This window comes from Balaenoptera borealis, assembly GCF_965194805.1.
Source record: "Balaenoptera borealis genome assembly, chromosome: 20".
NCBI lineage: Eukaryota > Metazoa > Chordata > Mammalia > Artiodactyla > Balaenopteridae > Balaenoptera > Balaenoptera borealis.
This window is the reverse complement of record NC_138879.1, coordinates 19038948-19053783: the sequence shown is the minus strand read 5'-3', so window position 1 is coordinate 19053783 and position 14836 is coordinate 19038948. Positions and strand designations below refer to the sequence as shown.

The 14836-nt window shown below is 55.0% G+C and overlaps 1 protein-coding gene and 1 long non-coding RNA gene across 4 annotated transcripts; one reads left to right on the top strand and one right to left on the bottom strand.

The window, feature by feature from the left end:
• Window positions 1-4150: 4150 nt before the first annotated feature.
• On the bottom strand, window positions 4151-7653 carry LOC309618969. Of its 2 annotated transcripts, none has more exons than XR_014238688.1 (3): window positions 7514-7653; window positions 5704-5778; window positions 4151-4820 (listed from the first exon to the last, which is right to left on the bottom strand). It is a non-coding gene; the product is annotated as an uncharacterized lncRNA (long non-coding RNA). The 2 variants fall into 2 exon arrangements; XR_014238689.1 differs by having other exon boundaries at window positions 5704-5753; window positions 7514-7652.
• NR1D1 (nuclear receptor subfamily 1 group D member 1) lies at window positions 6817-14721 on the top strand. 2 transcript variants are annotated; one of them, XM_082373489.1, is made up of 8 exons: window positions 6817-7725; window positions 10437-10775; window positions 11072-11160; window positions 11258-11402; window positions 11754-12397; window positions 12689-12874; window positions 13385-13595; window positions 14234-14721. In XM_082373489.1, the coding sequence occupies exons 1-8, from the start codon at window positions 7695-7697 to the stop codon at window positions 14431-14433; spliced, it is 1845 nt and encodes a 614-aa protein (XP_082229615.1). In that variant the 5' UTR covers window positions 6817-7694; the 3' UTR covers window positions 14434-14721. The 2 variants fall into 2 exon arrangements, with proteins under 2 accessions (XP_082229615.1, XP_082229616.1); XM_082373490.1 differs by lacking the exons at window positions 6817-7725; window positions 11072-11160 and having other exon boundaries at window positions 10506-10775.
• The last annotated feature ends 115 nt before the right edge of the window (window positions 14722-14836 follow it).

Below are 14836 nucleotides of genomic sequence, written 5' to 3'. Positions count from 1 at the left end.
GACACGAGAGACAAGCTCAGCCTCCATCCCTCATGGAAGTGTCCCCTCTCATCCATCTGGCCCTCCCAGCCCCTTAGAGACCTCTGTCAGCACTCTAACCCCAGACCCCCGCTCCCAGCCCTCTGCTCCGGGCCCCCCACCTGTGACCCTGTTTCTGAGCAGCAGTGCCTCTTGCTGGGATGTGAGACTGTGCTGGAGTCAGGCGGACAGTAGGTTAGCAGGAACAAGCAAATGAAAGGAGCACGACCCACATTTCCTCACCGCACCAAAACTTCGCAGATCCTGCATTGCAGAGCTAGCGCTTTTTTTTTTTTTTTTTTAATTCTCCACTGGGCCCCTACACGCGTCTGCATTTTTGCAACCAGTACAGATTTTTTTTTTCAGGGTGCAAACTGCGCATTCTAATGAGCCAAAGCTCCTTCCCGCGGCATTGAAAATCTCTTTGGCAAATTGCTTCTCCCCACCCCCACCCCCAATTTAGAAAAAGGGGAGGGATCCCAAATTTGTGAAGTCGCATCCTCCCTCTCTCTTTCCCCTGCTCCCCTCCCCCAACATACTGCAGTCTTTCCAGCCCAACTAACAGCTGCAGACCAGGGGAGAGGGATGGGAGGTGGGAAAAATCAGCCTTGTTCCTTCTTTCCACTCAGACTGAGCTGGCGGGGGGCGGGGTTGCTTTTTTTTCCTGGGCAACCCGTTGCATCCCTCTTTCCCTCCCCATCCCAGCCAGTGTTTATGTAAGCCTCCCAGAAGCTACACACAGCCCCTAATGCCTGCCCAGGCCGCAGCTCCTCCAAGGTCCATCCTGCTCACGAGGACTGTCATGAGCCTCCGGCCTCCCCAGGCAGCTGCATGGAGATCTGCAGAGGCCCAAGGAATGAGGAGATGCTGGACACGGAGGGGGTTTGAGATGGAGCTTGGGGTAAGGGATGGCGATGGGGGCAGGCACACAGGTATCCCAGCCCCACCACTGCCCATACATTCCCCTGCATCTTAGTCCTACAGAGGCTCAAGGACAGCCAAGGGGCATGTGCAGGGACCTGGAAGATGACACCACCCGTGGGCTCCAGCAGCAGCACAGCAAAGGTTGGACAGGATGGCCTTGGCATAGCATGTGATGGATGTCACTGCCCCCCAATCCGGGAGGAGGAACCCCGTGCCAGAAAGAGGGCACTCTGGGGCTTAGTTTTCTCCTGCCAAGGACAGTCCATGTCACCTCCTTTATCCTGTGATTTTGCTGGGATCCTGGGCTCAGAGAGGGGAACCCAAAGGAGGATTCCCCAAAGCATCTGCTGAAGAAGCACTGACCCAGGATGGTGGGTGGCTTTCAGAGGGCTGTTTTCAGAAATGCTCATCTCTCAAGCAGGTAAATGGGGAAGAAGGATGTTGTTTCCTTATGGCTTTTTTTTTTTTTTAATAAATTTACTTTATTATTTATTTTTGGTTGCATTGGGTCTTCGTTGCTGCAGGCTGGCTTTCTCTAGTTGCAGAGAGCAGGGCCTACTCTTCGTTGCGGTGCGCGTGCTTCTCACTGCGGTGGCTTCTCTTGTTGCGGAGCACGGGCTCTAGGCGCGCAGGCTCTAGAGCACAGGCTCAGTAGTTGTGGCGCACGGGTTTAGTTGATCTGTGGCATGTGGGATCTTCCCGGACCAGGGCTCAAACCCGTGTCCCCTGCATTGGCAGGCGGATTCTTAACCACTGAGCCACCAGGGAAGTCCCTCCTTTTGGCTTTTTATACAACTTGTGTCTGTCCTTGGTGGTCTTCCGTACTCTCATTTAACCAATCCATTCTTTTTTATTTTTAATTTTTTTAATTGAAACTTGTATTTGAAGTGTTAACAAGAAAGGAGAACTTTGGTTCACTGGAAAAGTCGATCGACTAAATGAATTATAAAGGTAAGCAAGTATGTAACAGGTCCTAACTGGCAATGGACCCATATTGATTGGTTCCTACCAAGGGGTCCATGTAGATATGGTTCTCACCAAAGGGTCTGCATGCACAAGGCTCCCATGAGAGGGGGACATCCTGCAGTCCCCATTCATGTGGCCCCCACCGAGGGTGACTTCCAGCAAGATGGAGACCACACCACCCAACCAATCCTTTTTTTTTTTTTTTTGGCTGCACCACACAGCTTGTGGAATCTTAGTTCCCCGACCAGGGCCCTGGCAGTGAAAGCGCCAAGTCCTAACCACTGGACCGCTAGGGAATTCCCATTTTTTTCCCCAACCAATCCATTCTTGATACACCGTGGCCCTTTAAGGGGCCCAGACTTATGTGTCCCTCTCCCTTCATCACCAGCTACATATCCCAGAGTCACGGGGTCAGAGAAGAGAATTCGGATGCCTGCTTAAGTTATTCACTTCTGTAGCAATGTATGTGGAAGTTTGGTTTTTTGTGTGTTTGTTTGCAACCTAATCTGGCCCCCTTCTACCTAACCAGAGGAGGGGGATGTAGGAGTGAGAGAGGGAGGAGTTTAAGGGAAGAAGAAATGAGGGTGGAGTTAGAGGTTCTGGGAAACTAAGGTACTTGTGGAGACAGGAGCAAGGGGTACTTCAGGCTTCCCCTTCTTGGTGACACACCTCATTTCCAGCACCATCGTTGCTTAGGAAACACCAGGATGAGCTTGCAGCTCAGACATTCCACCCAGAGTAATCATTCTCTCAAGGAAGGGCAGTCTTGCTAGTGGAAAGAGTTTTATCCTCAGGCCTGGGGTTGAATTCCCAACATTGCCATTTTCATTGCGCCATTGATAGTGGTAGTTCCAAGAGACAGCTGGGGGAGCTTGAGCTCCTCCATAAGTCTCCATTAACTCCACCATTCTTTAATGTGACATCTTCTCAATATTAAGCGCTTCACTTCAAATACAGCTTCAAGACAAGTTGCCTTGTCTCTGGAGCGTCCTGGGCAAGTTAATAAATGTTTCTAAGTCTCAGATTCCCCATCTCTAAATTGAGAATGAGGACTTCCCTGGTGGCACAAGTGATTAAGAATCCGCCCACCAATGCAGGGGACAAGGGTTCGATTCCTGGCCCGGGAAGATCCCACATGCCGCGGAGCTACTAAGCCCATGCACCACAACTACTGAGCCTGTGCTCTAGAGCCCGCAGGCCACAACTACTGAGCCTGCGAGCCACAACTACTGAAGCCCGCGCGCCTAGAGCCAATGCTCTGCAACAAGAGAAGCCACCACATGAGAAGCCCACGCACCGCAACGAAGAGTAGCCCCCACTTGCCGCAATTAGAGAAAACCCGCGTGCAGCAACAAAGACCCAATGCGGCCAGAACTAAATAAATAAATTTTAAAAATAAATAAACTAAGAATGAGACCTACAGCATAGGGCTGTCGTGGACATTCAATGAAATAATGTGTGTAACACACTTAGCCCAGTACCTGGCATACAGTTGGTACTTAATACATATTTATTATTTCCTTTCCTTGGAAAAAGGAGTAGTGAGGTAAAGATAGAATCTGAGGCAAAACACATCCATGGAACCCAGCCTTGGATCATACCTCACCCTCCCTTTTTCTATCACCCCCAGAGAAAACATTAATTCGGACTTTAACCCTCCTACTTAATTCTCCTGAAATTCTCCCCAAGACATCAAAGCTTTTGGTAGGTTAGGGAAAGCTGGCTGGTCTTTCAGAGAACAGAAAAAGGATCTAGTAGGGCCGGGAATGAGTCTCTCCCAGGCACAGGGCTTGCTGCCTGGGTCTGGGGCATTCCCAGCGTTTCTGTCATGGGTCTGCATCACCTGGGCAGGCAGGTTATTTTCCTGGGGCAGTGGTTCGTTCCATGAGAAAGGAGCGGGGAAGGAAGGCACCTACTGAAGGCTGACCTGGTTTCCAGCAAGGACCCACGCCAGTCAGTCAGTCAGTCAAGCAGTCAGCCCAAGATTTAGGCCACCCAGGATTTGCACAGGTTGTTGCCTTGTTACCCAGAGCATCCTACTGATGAGGAAAATAGGTCTTGGATCAAACACACACATCCACACACATTCTTGCCATTCACACTTACACACTCACACGTGCAGTCTCTCGTTCATAATCCTATGATCACACATACACTCTGGCCAGAGCTTGGAGCTCTCACTCTCTTCTCTTCCTCTACCCTATTTCTGCTGTCCTCCCCAGACCAAAGAAATTCAAGAGAATTTAAGACATAGTTGGAAACATATACACACACACAGGATTCCACCCGGCCCCTAAATGGTGAGGTCAGTCTAGAATCCCAGACTCTGAGGAATCTGAGCAGAAGTGTGGGCAACATGGAGCCAGGTGTGCTTTGCTGTGCTGGGTCTTGGATATGCATCCGTTCCCCATGGTTCTATCTGGGCACTGTTTATTAAGGGTCCATGTTGTTCTTGGGCTGAATTTCGCTATGGGAGATATGGTGCGTGAGCATGCACAGGTGTGTGTGTGTGTGTGTGTGTGTGTGTGTGTGTGTGTGAGAGAGAGAGAGAGTGTGTGTGTGTATAGAAGTGAACTGGAATGTCCAGCTGGCAGGAGGGGTGGGAGGCCGTGTTGAGATACACCTGTTGTCTTAGGTCAAGGTTGAGGTCATAGAGAGGCCAAAGCTAGATTCTATTCCAGGTTCCCAAAGGCCAGACGACCCAGCCTTTTCTCCCTCCATTTGGTGGCTCTGAGTCCCATAGTCTCTGTCCTTCTCCCAGCAGCTGTTGACAGAGAGACGAGCAGGATGGATAGACAGAAGCTTCTGGAGCCAAGGGAGAGTCCTGCCTTGTCATTTTTCTGTATCCTTCTCTCCAGTTGTAGAAGGAAGATCCCAAAGTTACTTCTTTGTCAGGGAGCAAAGGAGGGGCCCTATAAGAAGTGCAGAGGAAGGAGGGCCCAGAAGTAACCCCCCTCCTTTGCCTCCTCCCTCCCTGCCTCCGCCTTCATACCTCACACAGACTGCAAAACAACCCAGCTTCTTGCCAAGAGTCAGGCTGACTGCATTTCAGCTCTGGCTGCCTCTGCTTCCTCCTCCCTCTCACTGGCTGTAAACTCAGGGAGGGAGTCTTGACCCCTGCCCTCCCCGAATAGGGATAAACACCAGCAAGTAGAACAAGGGGTGGGCAGGGTGACCACAGCAGCAAGCAGAACCGTAGTTGCCAAACGGGGCAACTAAAGGGAGTGTGCTGACGGGGCTGCTGGGCTGGTGGGGAGCTAGAGGTCATACCAAGGTCCCTGATTTTGAGTCTAGCCCTGGCAGGTCCCTGGGCTCTGGCCCTGGCCCTGGCTCTGATGGAGACTCAGGAAGGGCGCAGAGAGCATGCATTGCCGGACATGGCAGCTCACCTCCCAGTTTTCCCTCCAGAGCCCAGCAGGAGGAGGGAGAGGGGGTGGAGGCTGAGTTCAGAACCAAGTTTTCCTGAAAAGCCTCTTTCCTTGTTTGTCCTAGCCCCTCCCAGGTCCTCCCACGCTCTGCTGCAGCTTCCCAGCTCTGGGCCAAGGGGCCAGGGCAGGCCAGGGAAGAGCCCACTGCCCTCTCTCTCCCACTGTCCTTGGGGGCAAGGGAACAAAGCTAAAGCCCAGGCCATTCTAGGGAGCCCATCTGTCTTCCGCTGGAAGTCAGAGGGTCAGCGAGTGGTCAGGCCAGCTGCCCAACCGCCTCCCCTTCAGTCACCCTCACAGCCCTCTCTGCTTACTTCCTCACCACCCAGCTTACTCCTTCTTTGGTGTCCACACGCCTCCGTTTCTTTACCTTTTCGGTAGCTGTTTCCAGGCATCCATCAATGCTGTCCCAGGAGCTATCTGTGAACAAGTGGAGAAGGGCTTCCTGTATGGAAAAAAAAAAGACAACAAAAAAACCCTCCCTAGGAGCTGTGGGGCTGAGAAGGGACTAGCAGGAAGAAGCAGGTGGCCCAGGTTCACTTGGCTGCTTCAGGAAGAGGCTCACAGCTCTCCCCGCAACCCAAGTCCTCAAACAGGATAGACCTCGGGAAATACCTGGCAGCCCAGTGGTTAGGACTCCCAGCTCTCACTGCCGAAGGCCCGGGTTCAATCCCTGGTTGGGGAATCCCACAAGCCGCACAGCGAGACCAAACCCACCCCCCCCCCCAACAGGATAGACCTCGACTGGAGACCCTCTTTCGCCAATGGGGCAGAGTTGCTCCTCTGAAGGGAGATGCCGGCTGTTTCTAACCCCTGTTCAGCATTTCACTTCCATGTCGGCCCACCTCCTTGATGGTGGTCAAATGAACTAGCAATGGATGTCTGACCTTGGGCCAATCACTTCTTCTAAGACTCATTTTCCTCGTCAGTAAAGGAGGGAGGGTTAAGATGGTCTTTGTGTTCCCTTCCGTGGAATCCACGCTACCCTGAAGCACTGAGGGTGGGGATGGGGGTGTCACTCTGCCCCCAAGCCCTGCCTCACCTCTGGCCCCTTTAGGACTTCAAAGCACTTTCACCACAAAGTTCTCCTCGCTTGTCCTTTTTATTTCCTAGACAAAGGGAAATGACTCACCCCAAAGTCACCTTCAGTGGGTGGGGTGGTGTCATACACAAAAACAGGGAGTCCCCAGGGACATCCTCACCACGTCCCCCCCCACCCATGGCAACTCCCTTCCCTAGGGGAGTAGAATGGAACAGGGGCCACATTTCCTTTCCATCTCAGGACTTGGCTCTGCAGCAGAAGTTCAGCTTAAGCTCCTGACCGAGGGGATATTCCTACTTGTCATCTCTCTCGTGTCACCAGTAACCTCAAGGCGAAGTCAGTCCTGCAATCACGTGAAGCCCTCACGTTTGCAAGGTTTGCAGAAAGGGGCTGTTAGCTTTGATCTCCCAGGGAGCGGCCAAGCTTGCCAGCCCCTCCCCAGGAATTCACATGCCTCTGCCATACAGGCTTTCCAAACACGCCACCCTGACTCTCAGCGCACTCCACCCCACAAGGCTCTCAGCTCCTCCCCGGTTCCAGCAAGAGCTTTTGCGAGGCAGAAACGGGGAAATATACGCAGTCCGCCCACTTTGCCAATGGACTACATATCCCGACAGGCTTGGCTTTACGCAGGCGCACGGAACTCAACGTGCCTGCTGCTGGAAAAGTGTGTCACTGGGGCACGAGGCGCTCCCTGGGATCACATGGTACCTGCTCCAGTGCCGCGTGCGGCCCGGGAACCCTGGGTTGCTGGCGCCTGCGCAGAGCCCTCTGTCCCAGAGAAAAAGGCTGGGGCAAAAGGCCGTTGAGATTGGCAGAGTGAAATACTGCTGCCGAGGGAACGTAGCAGGGCACACGTCTCGCTTCTTTGCGCCTGGGTGCCCTGTTTCTCCCATCACGTACTTACTTCCTGACTGCAACCTCTCTCCCTCTGGGACTTTTGCACCGGGAGCTCCAGATTCGCTACCCTGCAGCGCTGCGGAGCCTTCAGGCAGCGGCACCCCGGGCACTGCAGAGACCCGACCCTCCTTGCTACCTTCTAGCCAGAACTACTGCAGGCTGATTCCCTCCGCCCCCTTCCCCCACACTCTCTTGCTTTTCCCATGCAAAGCAGACCTCCGTTGCCTCAGCGTCCTACCCTTCTGCAGGGCTGCAGTCGGCCACCCCAAGACCTTGCTGCAGGGTGCCTAGGATCCTTATCGTGAGCCGCGGGGTCCACTCCCCGTCCTCGGTCAGTTCCCAGGGGGCGACAGCGGCAATTGTAATCTCCAGTTTGTGTCAAGGTCCAGTTTGAATGACCGCTGTCAGCTGGTGAAGACATGACGACCCTGGACTCCAACAACAACACAGGTACTAAGATTCCTTTGCTACCATCATTCTTTCTCTGTCACTGTCTCCTCTCCTCCATCTACGCCTTTGTAAGGAACTTTGTAAGGGACTGGAGACTCCCTCGGCCTGGGGATTTGCTAGCGTGATGGGGGCCATAGGCTGGGATTTCCAGAGCGTGTTGTTCGGCCTGGGAATGCGCCCGGAGGCGCCCCACCATCACCCCTCAGAGCCCCTCTCTTTAGCCTGAAGGACTCGGATCGCGGGGAAGGAGGAAATGGAGAGCGGGTACGTGTGGTGAGATGAACAGTTTACAGGAACTGGGAGTTTTGGAGCAGTGCCCCGAAACGCCCCCATCTGTCCACCCCCTGCAGCTGTGGCATGCCTGGACTTCTCGGAAGGAGGACCCCCTCCTTCCAATCTTCCTCTTCCCTTAGTTCCTGCAGGCTCGAGGGAACTCGAGAAGCAATGGGGCGATCTGGGTTCCAGGCAGGAGGGGCTGGGGGAATGGGTCGGATCTCACTGGTGAATCCTCAGTAGGGAGCGGCACTTGAGGAGCCCCACGAGTGGTGCTCTGCCCCAGGAAGGACACCCAGAGCGCCCCGGCAGCCCGGAGCGCTCACATGGCTGCGGAGCCGGGCCCACGTGCTGCGTTTGTTTTCATTCTGCAGAAGCCGTGGCCGCCACCCCATTGGTGGTTGCCTCCCGGCCCCGTTACATAATGAGCTCCGCCCCCCGTTGCTCCGGCAACGCGTGTACCCTTCTCTCCTCCCCTTAGTAGTCCTGACCCAGCTGGCGTGAGGGGCCCAGCCCTAGACTGGGACCCCGGACGCCGAGGAGGGGCGGGACGGGGGGCGGGGCTGCTGCTCCCAATTGACGGGAAGCGGAGAGGGCGGAACCTCGGGTTCTGGGGTTCCTCGTTGGGGAGCCACGTGCAAGAGGCACACGTGGAGCCGGGACGTGAGGCCGGCTGAGGGCCCGGCTCCCGCCCCGCCCCGCCGAGATCTGGGTGAAGCTGGGCTGACTCACCGCCCCCGCCTGCCTCCTTTTCCTGTCCGCCTGCCCGGCCCCCTCCTCCTTCCCCATAACCGATGCAGAGTAAGACAGAGCCATCCCTGACCTCTCGTGGTCTCATGTTTACACTCCTCAAGGGGACCTCACATCTAGCCACCCTTCTCCTCACTCTTTTCCTCTTTATTCTCTTTGCACCTACCTCACCGTACTGTCTTTAGACTCAGCTTCTCCCCATTACAAATTCTTTCTGTTCCCCAAGCATCTCGTTTCTTAGTCCTGCAAACACTGTCTTACGCCTACTCCCACCACACAAGAAGCAGTTTGTCTCCTAAGGACTTCCCTCAAAACAACTACATCCCAGAAACATAGCTGAAAGGATATTAAGTCTCTTTCATCTTTTTTTTTTCACAGAAAGGAAAACTGGGACCCAGAGAGGGGAGTTGATTTCCTCTGGGTCACAAATCAAGTTGCTGGTGATAGATCCAGATCTAAAACTAGACTCTTTTGAGTGTGCCCCACACTTCCAGGTGGAAGTCTCTTCGGATGAGTCTTACTTCTCTTTGGGGGATGGCTGAACTGGGTCAGGTTCATTTACCACCAAATAAATATCCCATTCCCCCACCTCAGCCCTGAAACTGTAGGAGCTGATCTATTGTGCAATTATTTTACAGGGAACTCGGTTCACCCTGACCAACCTTGAGCTATTTTAGGGTTGCTCTGCCCAGCTTAGTGTGTGTCAGTGGGTGAGCAAGACATGTGCCTCTGTAGACACGGTGGCATGCCCTGTGTCGGCTCACACGTGTCCTGGGATCCTCCCTCCTCCCACCCCATCCATGGCAGGCCATGCGAGGTACTTGGCAAAGGTGTGGCAGGCAGGTCACCTTTTTCTCCTGCTAATGCAATGGGAACACAGCCACCTGGTTGGCAATATAACTAGAGGGCCAAAGTCTCTGAATGGCCAGAGAGCCAAGGTCATTGTCATCAGGCAGAGAGATCTAGAAGGGGGAATTCCAAAGCCTTAGGCTGGACAGTTTGTCCTTCACTTCCAACTCCTGCAACTCATACTGTTAAGCCCTTCCTGGATTCAGGGATAGAGTCCACTCTGACTCTTGATCTTGGAGGCCAGGGGAACAGTACCTTTGGAGAATACGTCTTCCAGTTTTGAGGGAATGTGATTGTTTTACTCTTGTAAGACCCCCACTCTCCTCAATGTTGGCTAGCTGCCCCTCCATGGTCTCATCCCTGGAATGGTCTTGGTATGAAAATCAGCAGCTGGTTTTTTTTTTTTTTTTTGAAGCCTGGGCATTATGAATGGTTTTCAGCTGCTCATCCCATCCCGAGGTCAGCTGCTGACAATTAAGTCATTAGCTGCGGTTGATATTCTAAAGGAAGGCATCCAGGGCGGGGGTGGGGGGTTGGTACATATGTGAAATACTCACAGAGCATCACAGAGGTCATGCCTCTAGAGAGGTACCTCACACGCCAGGCAGAAGCTGAATGTACCTGCCAAGAGTTGCGGTGGTTGGTTGGCCATGTCTGGTATGTGTTGGGGAGTTGCTTATTGTGGCTCTTCTGGGGACTCCAAGATTAGGTGTTTCACATGGTTAACTTCTGGGTATCCAACAGTGTTTTGGGAGGCAGGTGAGGGATGGGCAGAGTGGTGACCTAGGACCAAAGATATATGGCGGTAGACACGCCTTTCCCTTGGGTTCTCCTGCCAGGTGGCGTCATCACCTACATCGGCTCCAGCGGCTCCTCCCCAAACCGCACCAGCCCCGAGTCCCTCTACAGTGACAGCTCGAATGGCAGCTTCCAGTCCCTGACCCAAGGCTGTCCCACCTACTTCCCACCATCACCCACTGGCTCCCTCACCCAGGACCCAGCTCGCTCCTTTGGGAGCACTCCAACCAGCTTGGGTGACGATGGTTCCCCTTCTTCTTCATCTTCCTCGTTGTCGTCATCCTCCTCCTTCTATAACGGGAGCCCCCCCAGGGGTCTACAAGTGGCCCTGGAAGACAGCAACCGAGTGTCCCCCAGCAAGAGCACCAGCAACATCACCAGTGAGTAAATTTCCAGCCGATTTGGGGGGAAGGGAAGGTGTCCCGGCTGAGGTGGGGAGTTGACATTCATGTGACACAGTTATTCCCAGGACCTACGCTGGCCTCAGGGATTTCTCCTAGAGTTGCACCAGCTGCTGTCAGCCCTGTCTGCTCATTCGAGTGCCCCCTAGATACTGAAGCTCCTCCTCAGTTCCCCCTCCCCCGCCCCCCCGCCCAATCTCCAGCTCAGAAAACCTCCAGCTCTCTGGCCACTCAGAAACCTGCCCTGTTCACCCACTGCCCCTCTCTTCCCGCAGAGCTGAATGGCATGGTGCTACTGTGTAAGGTGTGTGGGGACGTGGCCTCGGGCTTCCACTATGGCGTGCATGCCTGTGAGGGCTGCAAGGTGAGGCAGGGTGTGGGTAAGGGCAGGTGACCCTCTCCCACAGGACACATAGGCCTGGCCTAGACGGAGGTGCTCACTAGCTGCCCCTGCTCCACAGGGCTTTTTCCGTCGGAGCATCCAGCAGAACATCCAGTACAAAAGGTGTCTGAAAAATGAGAACTGCTCCATCGTCCGCATCAATCGTAACCGCTGCCAGCAGTGTCGCTTCAAGAAGTGTCTCTCCGTGGGCATGTCTCGAGATGGTGAGGCAGCACCGTGCCCACGAGCTTCCCCTCGCCTTCCCCTCCCCCTTTCTTCCACTCGGAAGTTTCTGAATTAATCCCTCCCTTAAAAAGGCCCAATACTAGGCATCTCATTTGCATAGGGGATGCCCACATTTCATCGGGTCTCAGGTAAACACACACATCTTTCCCATTAGTCCCTCTGGTCACCTCTTACCGTAATTCCTACTTGGAAAACCCCCTCGATGGGTGTGGCCTTGTGGGTTTTATGTGGAACCCCAAGCCCTAAGGGGCTTGCCCATTCAGGAGGAAGGAAGAGAAGCATGTGAGTGTGTATGAGAATTTCCTGACACTGCTCTCATCCTGTCACAGCTGTGCGTTTTGGGCGCATCCCCAAACGAGAGAAGCAGCGGATGCTGGCTGAGATGCAGAGTGCCATGAACCTGGCCAACAACCAGCTAAGCAGCCAGTGCCCGCTGGAGACCCCACCCACCCAGCACCCCACCTCAAGCCCCATGGGCCCCTCACCACCCCCAGCCCCTGCCCCCTCACCCTTGGTGGGCTTCTCCCAGTTCCCACAACAGCTGACGCCTCCCCGATCCCCAAGTCCTGAGCCCACAGTGGAGGATGTGATATCCCAGGTAGCCCGGGCCCACCGAGAGATCTTCACCTACGCCCATGACAAGCTGGGCACCTCACCTGGCAACTTAAATGCCAACCATGCCTCGGGCAACCCTCCAGCCACCACCCCACATCACTGGGAAAGTCAGGGCTGCCCGCCTGCCCCCAATGACAACAACATCATGGCCGCCCAGCGTCATAATGAGGCCCTGAACAGTTTACGCCAGGCTCCCTCCTCTTACCCTCCCACCTGGCCCCCTGGCCCTGCCCATCACAGCTGCCACCAGCCAAACAGCAATGGGCACCATCTGTGCCCCACCCACGTGTACCCAGCCCCAGAAGGCGAAGCACCTGCCAACAGTCTGCGGCAGGGCAACTCCAAGAACGTTCTGCTGGTGAGGGCATTGGGGGTGAAGTGGGCAGGGGACTGGGGAGACTGGATTTAGCACAGGGCCGCTGGGTGTGCCTGAAGGCTAGGTGCAGGGAGGATGTTCAGCCCTGTAGGAAGGGCTCTGCCTGGGAATCCCTGATCTCCACCGGGCACCTGATTGCTACGTTACCTGAAAGACCCATCCTCCAAGGCCACAACTCTAACACAAGCAGAATCTGGGGCCCAGCACTGCTGGGGAAGCCTATCTGAGGCAGCCTGACTGATACTCCCCTCCCCAAATTCTTTCCTCTTCCAGGCATGTCCCATGAACATGTACCCGCACGGACGCAGTGGGCGAACTGTGCAGGAGATCTGGGAGGATTTCTCCATGAGCTTCACGCCCGCTGTGAGGGAGGTGGTAGAGTTTGCCAAGCACATCCCTGGCTTCCGTGATCTTTCTCAGCACGACCAGGTCACCCTGCTTAAGGCTGGCACCTTTGAGGTGAGTGACCCTTTGTGCTCCCTGCTCTTGACCTTGGGAAGGATCCAGCAGAAAGGGTGTCTGGGGTGGGCAGGGGCTCTGAAACCTTACTCGTGACGGATGAAGGAAGGGGCAGAATCCCCCCTAGTCCTGCCTATGGATGGCTGGGACTTCTGTCATCTCAGCTGGGGTCTAATTACATCCTACTACCCTAAAATAACACTTTAGGGTACAGCGCTATTCCCGTTCTAGGCATGAGTAAATTAACTTTGGTGAAGTGCCTTGCCCAAGGTCACAGGGAGTGACAAGGCTGAGACTCAGATTCAGGCTGGATTCCAAAGCCAGTGGGATGTTCCCCATCCTAACACCTGGCACCCCCCACACCCCCCGCCGCCTCATTGCTCACTCAGAAACTAGCCCCAGTCTTGACTGGGAAATCTAAGGCAGCACCAGTAACCCTTTCACAAAACTTTAGGGGCAACTTGGCAATTGCTCCTCCCACTCCACCCAGGATGACTGTCCCCGCTTTAGGTGCTGATGGTACGCTTTGCGTCGCTGTTCAACGTGAAGGACCAGACAGTGATGTTTCTGAGCCGCACCACCTACAGCCTGCAGGAGCTCGGCGCTATGGGCATGGGAGACCTGCTCAATGCCATGTTCGATTTCAGCGAGAAGCTCAACTCCCTGGCGCTTACCGAGGAGGAGCTGGGCCTCTTCACCGCGGTGGTGCTCGTCTCTGCAGGTAGGTCAGGCTCTCGCCTGAGCCTGACCCCGGGAGGAGGCGGACGCAGTTCGATTCAACACACCTTTTATGGAGTACCTACTCTAGGCCAGGCCCTGCACCCGGGCACTGGGGATACAGACATGATTCAGACACAGTCTAGCTCAGGAGACAGACTCATGCCCGACTAATTATAAAACAGTGAGATAAGTGTCACAGTAGAAGCATGAACCAAGGGCTTTGGAAGCACACACAACTATTTCTGCCTGGGGAGCTGGGGAAGGAGGTGACACTTGAGTGGGGCCTCAAAGGACAAGTAAAGATACTGCCAGGCAGAGAGAGGGGGAAGGGCATCCCAGGCAGAGGGAACTACAGAACAAAAAGCAAGGGAGCCTGGGCGTGTTTGGCCTGTTCAGGGAAGGAGAGCGGCCTGGTGGGGTGGGAGGGGGCCAGCCCTGCTGAGCCGGGGCTCCCAGATCGCAGGCACCTCCTGCTCTTGGAGAGGGAGTCATGTTCCCCCTCCTCCTCCTTCCCCATCGGCCCTCTGGGGGGCTTCGGGGAGAGGCCGCATGGCCGCCGCCGCGTCCTCGCAGGCCTCCGGGTCCTCCTCGTCAGAGGAGCTCAGGGAGCCTGCCTCACTGCCGTCGTCTTCCCCACAGACCGCTCGGGCATGGAGAATTCCGCTTCGGTGGAGCAGCTCCAGGAGACGCTGCTGCGGGCTCTTCGGGCTCTGGTGCTGAAGAACCGGCCCTCGGAGACTTCCCGCTTCACCAAGCTGCTGCTCAAGCTGCCGGACCTGCGGACCCTGAACAACATGCATTCCGAGAAGCTGCTGTCCTTCCGGGTGGACGCCCAGTGACCCGCCCGGCCGGCCTTCTGCCGCTGCCCCCTTGTACAGAATCGAACTCTGCACTTCTCTCTCCTTTACGAGACGAAAAGGAAAAGCAAACCAGAATCTTATTTATATTGTTATAAAATATTCCAAGATGAGCCTCTGGCCCCCCGAGCCTTCTTGTAAATACCTGCCTCCCTCCCCCATCACTGAACCTCCCCGGCCTCCCCTATTTAAACCACTCTCTCCCCCCTCTTACTCTCTAGCCCCCCGATTTGTTCTATTCCTGTCTCAAATCCAATAGTTCACAGCTGAGCTGGCTTCTGTGGTGTGTGCTCGTTCTGGGGGGTGGGGCGGAAACGTGGCCAAGGCTGGGGGCACACCTCTCCATCTGGTCAGTTTGTGGGGTGGGTCCTCTGGCCAGCAGATG

Coding starts and splice junctions, on each gene's coding strand:
- NR1D1 (XM_082373489.1), top strand. CDS start 7,695: ATGACGACCCTGGACTCCAACAACAACACAG. Junction 7,726..10,436: donor GGACTCCAACAACAACACAG/GTACTAAGATTC, acceptor TTCTCCTGCCAG/GTGGCGTCATCACCTACATC. Junction 10,776..11,071: donor GAGCACCAGCAACATCACCA/GTGAGTAAATTT, acceptor CTCTTCCCGCAG/AGCTGAATGGCATGGTGCTA.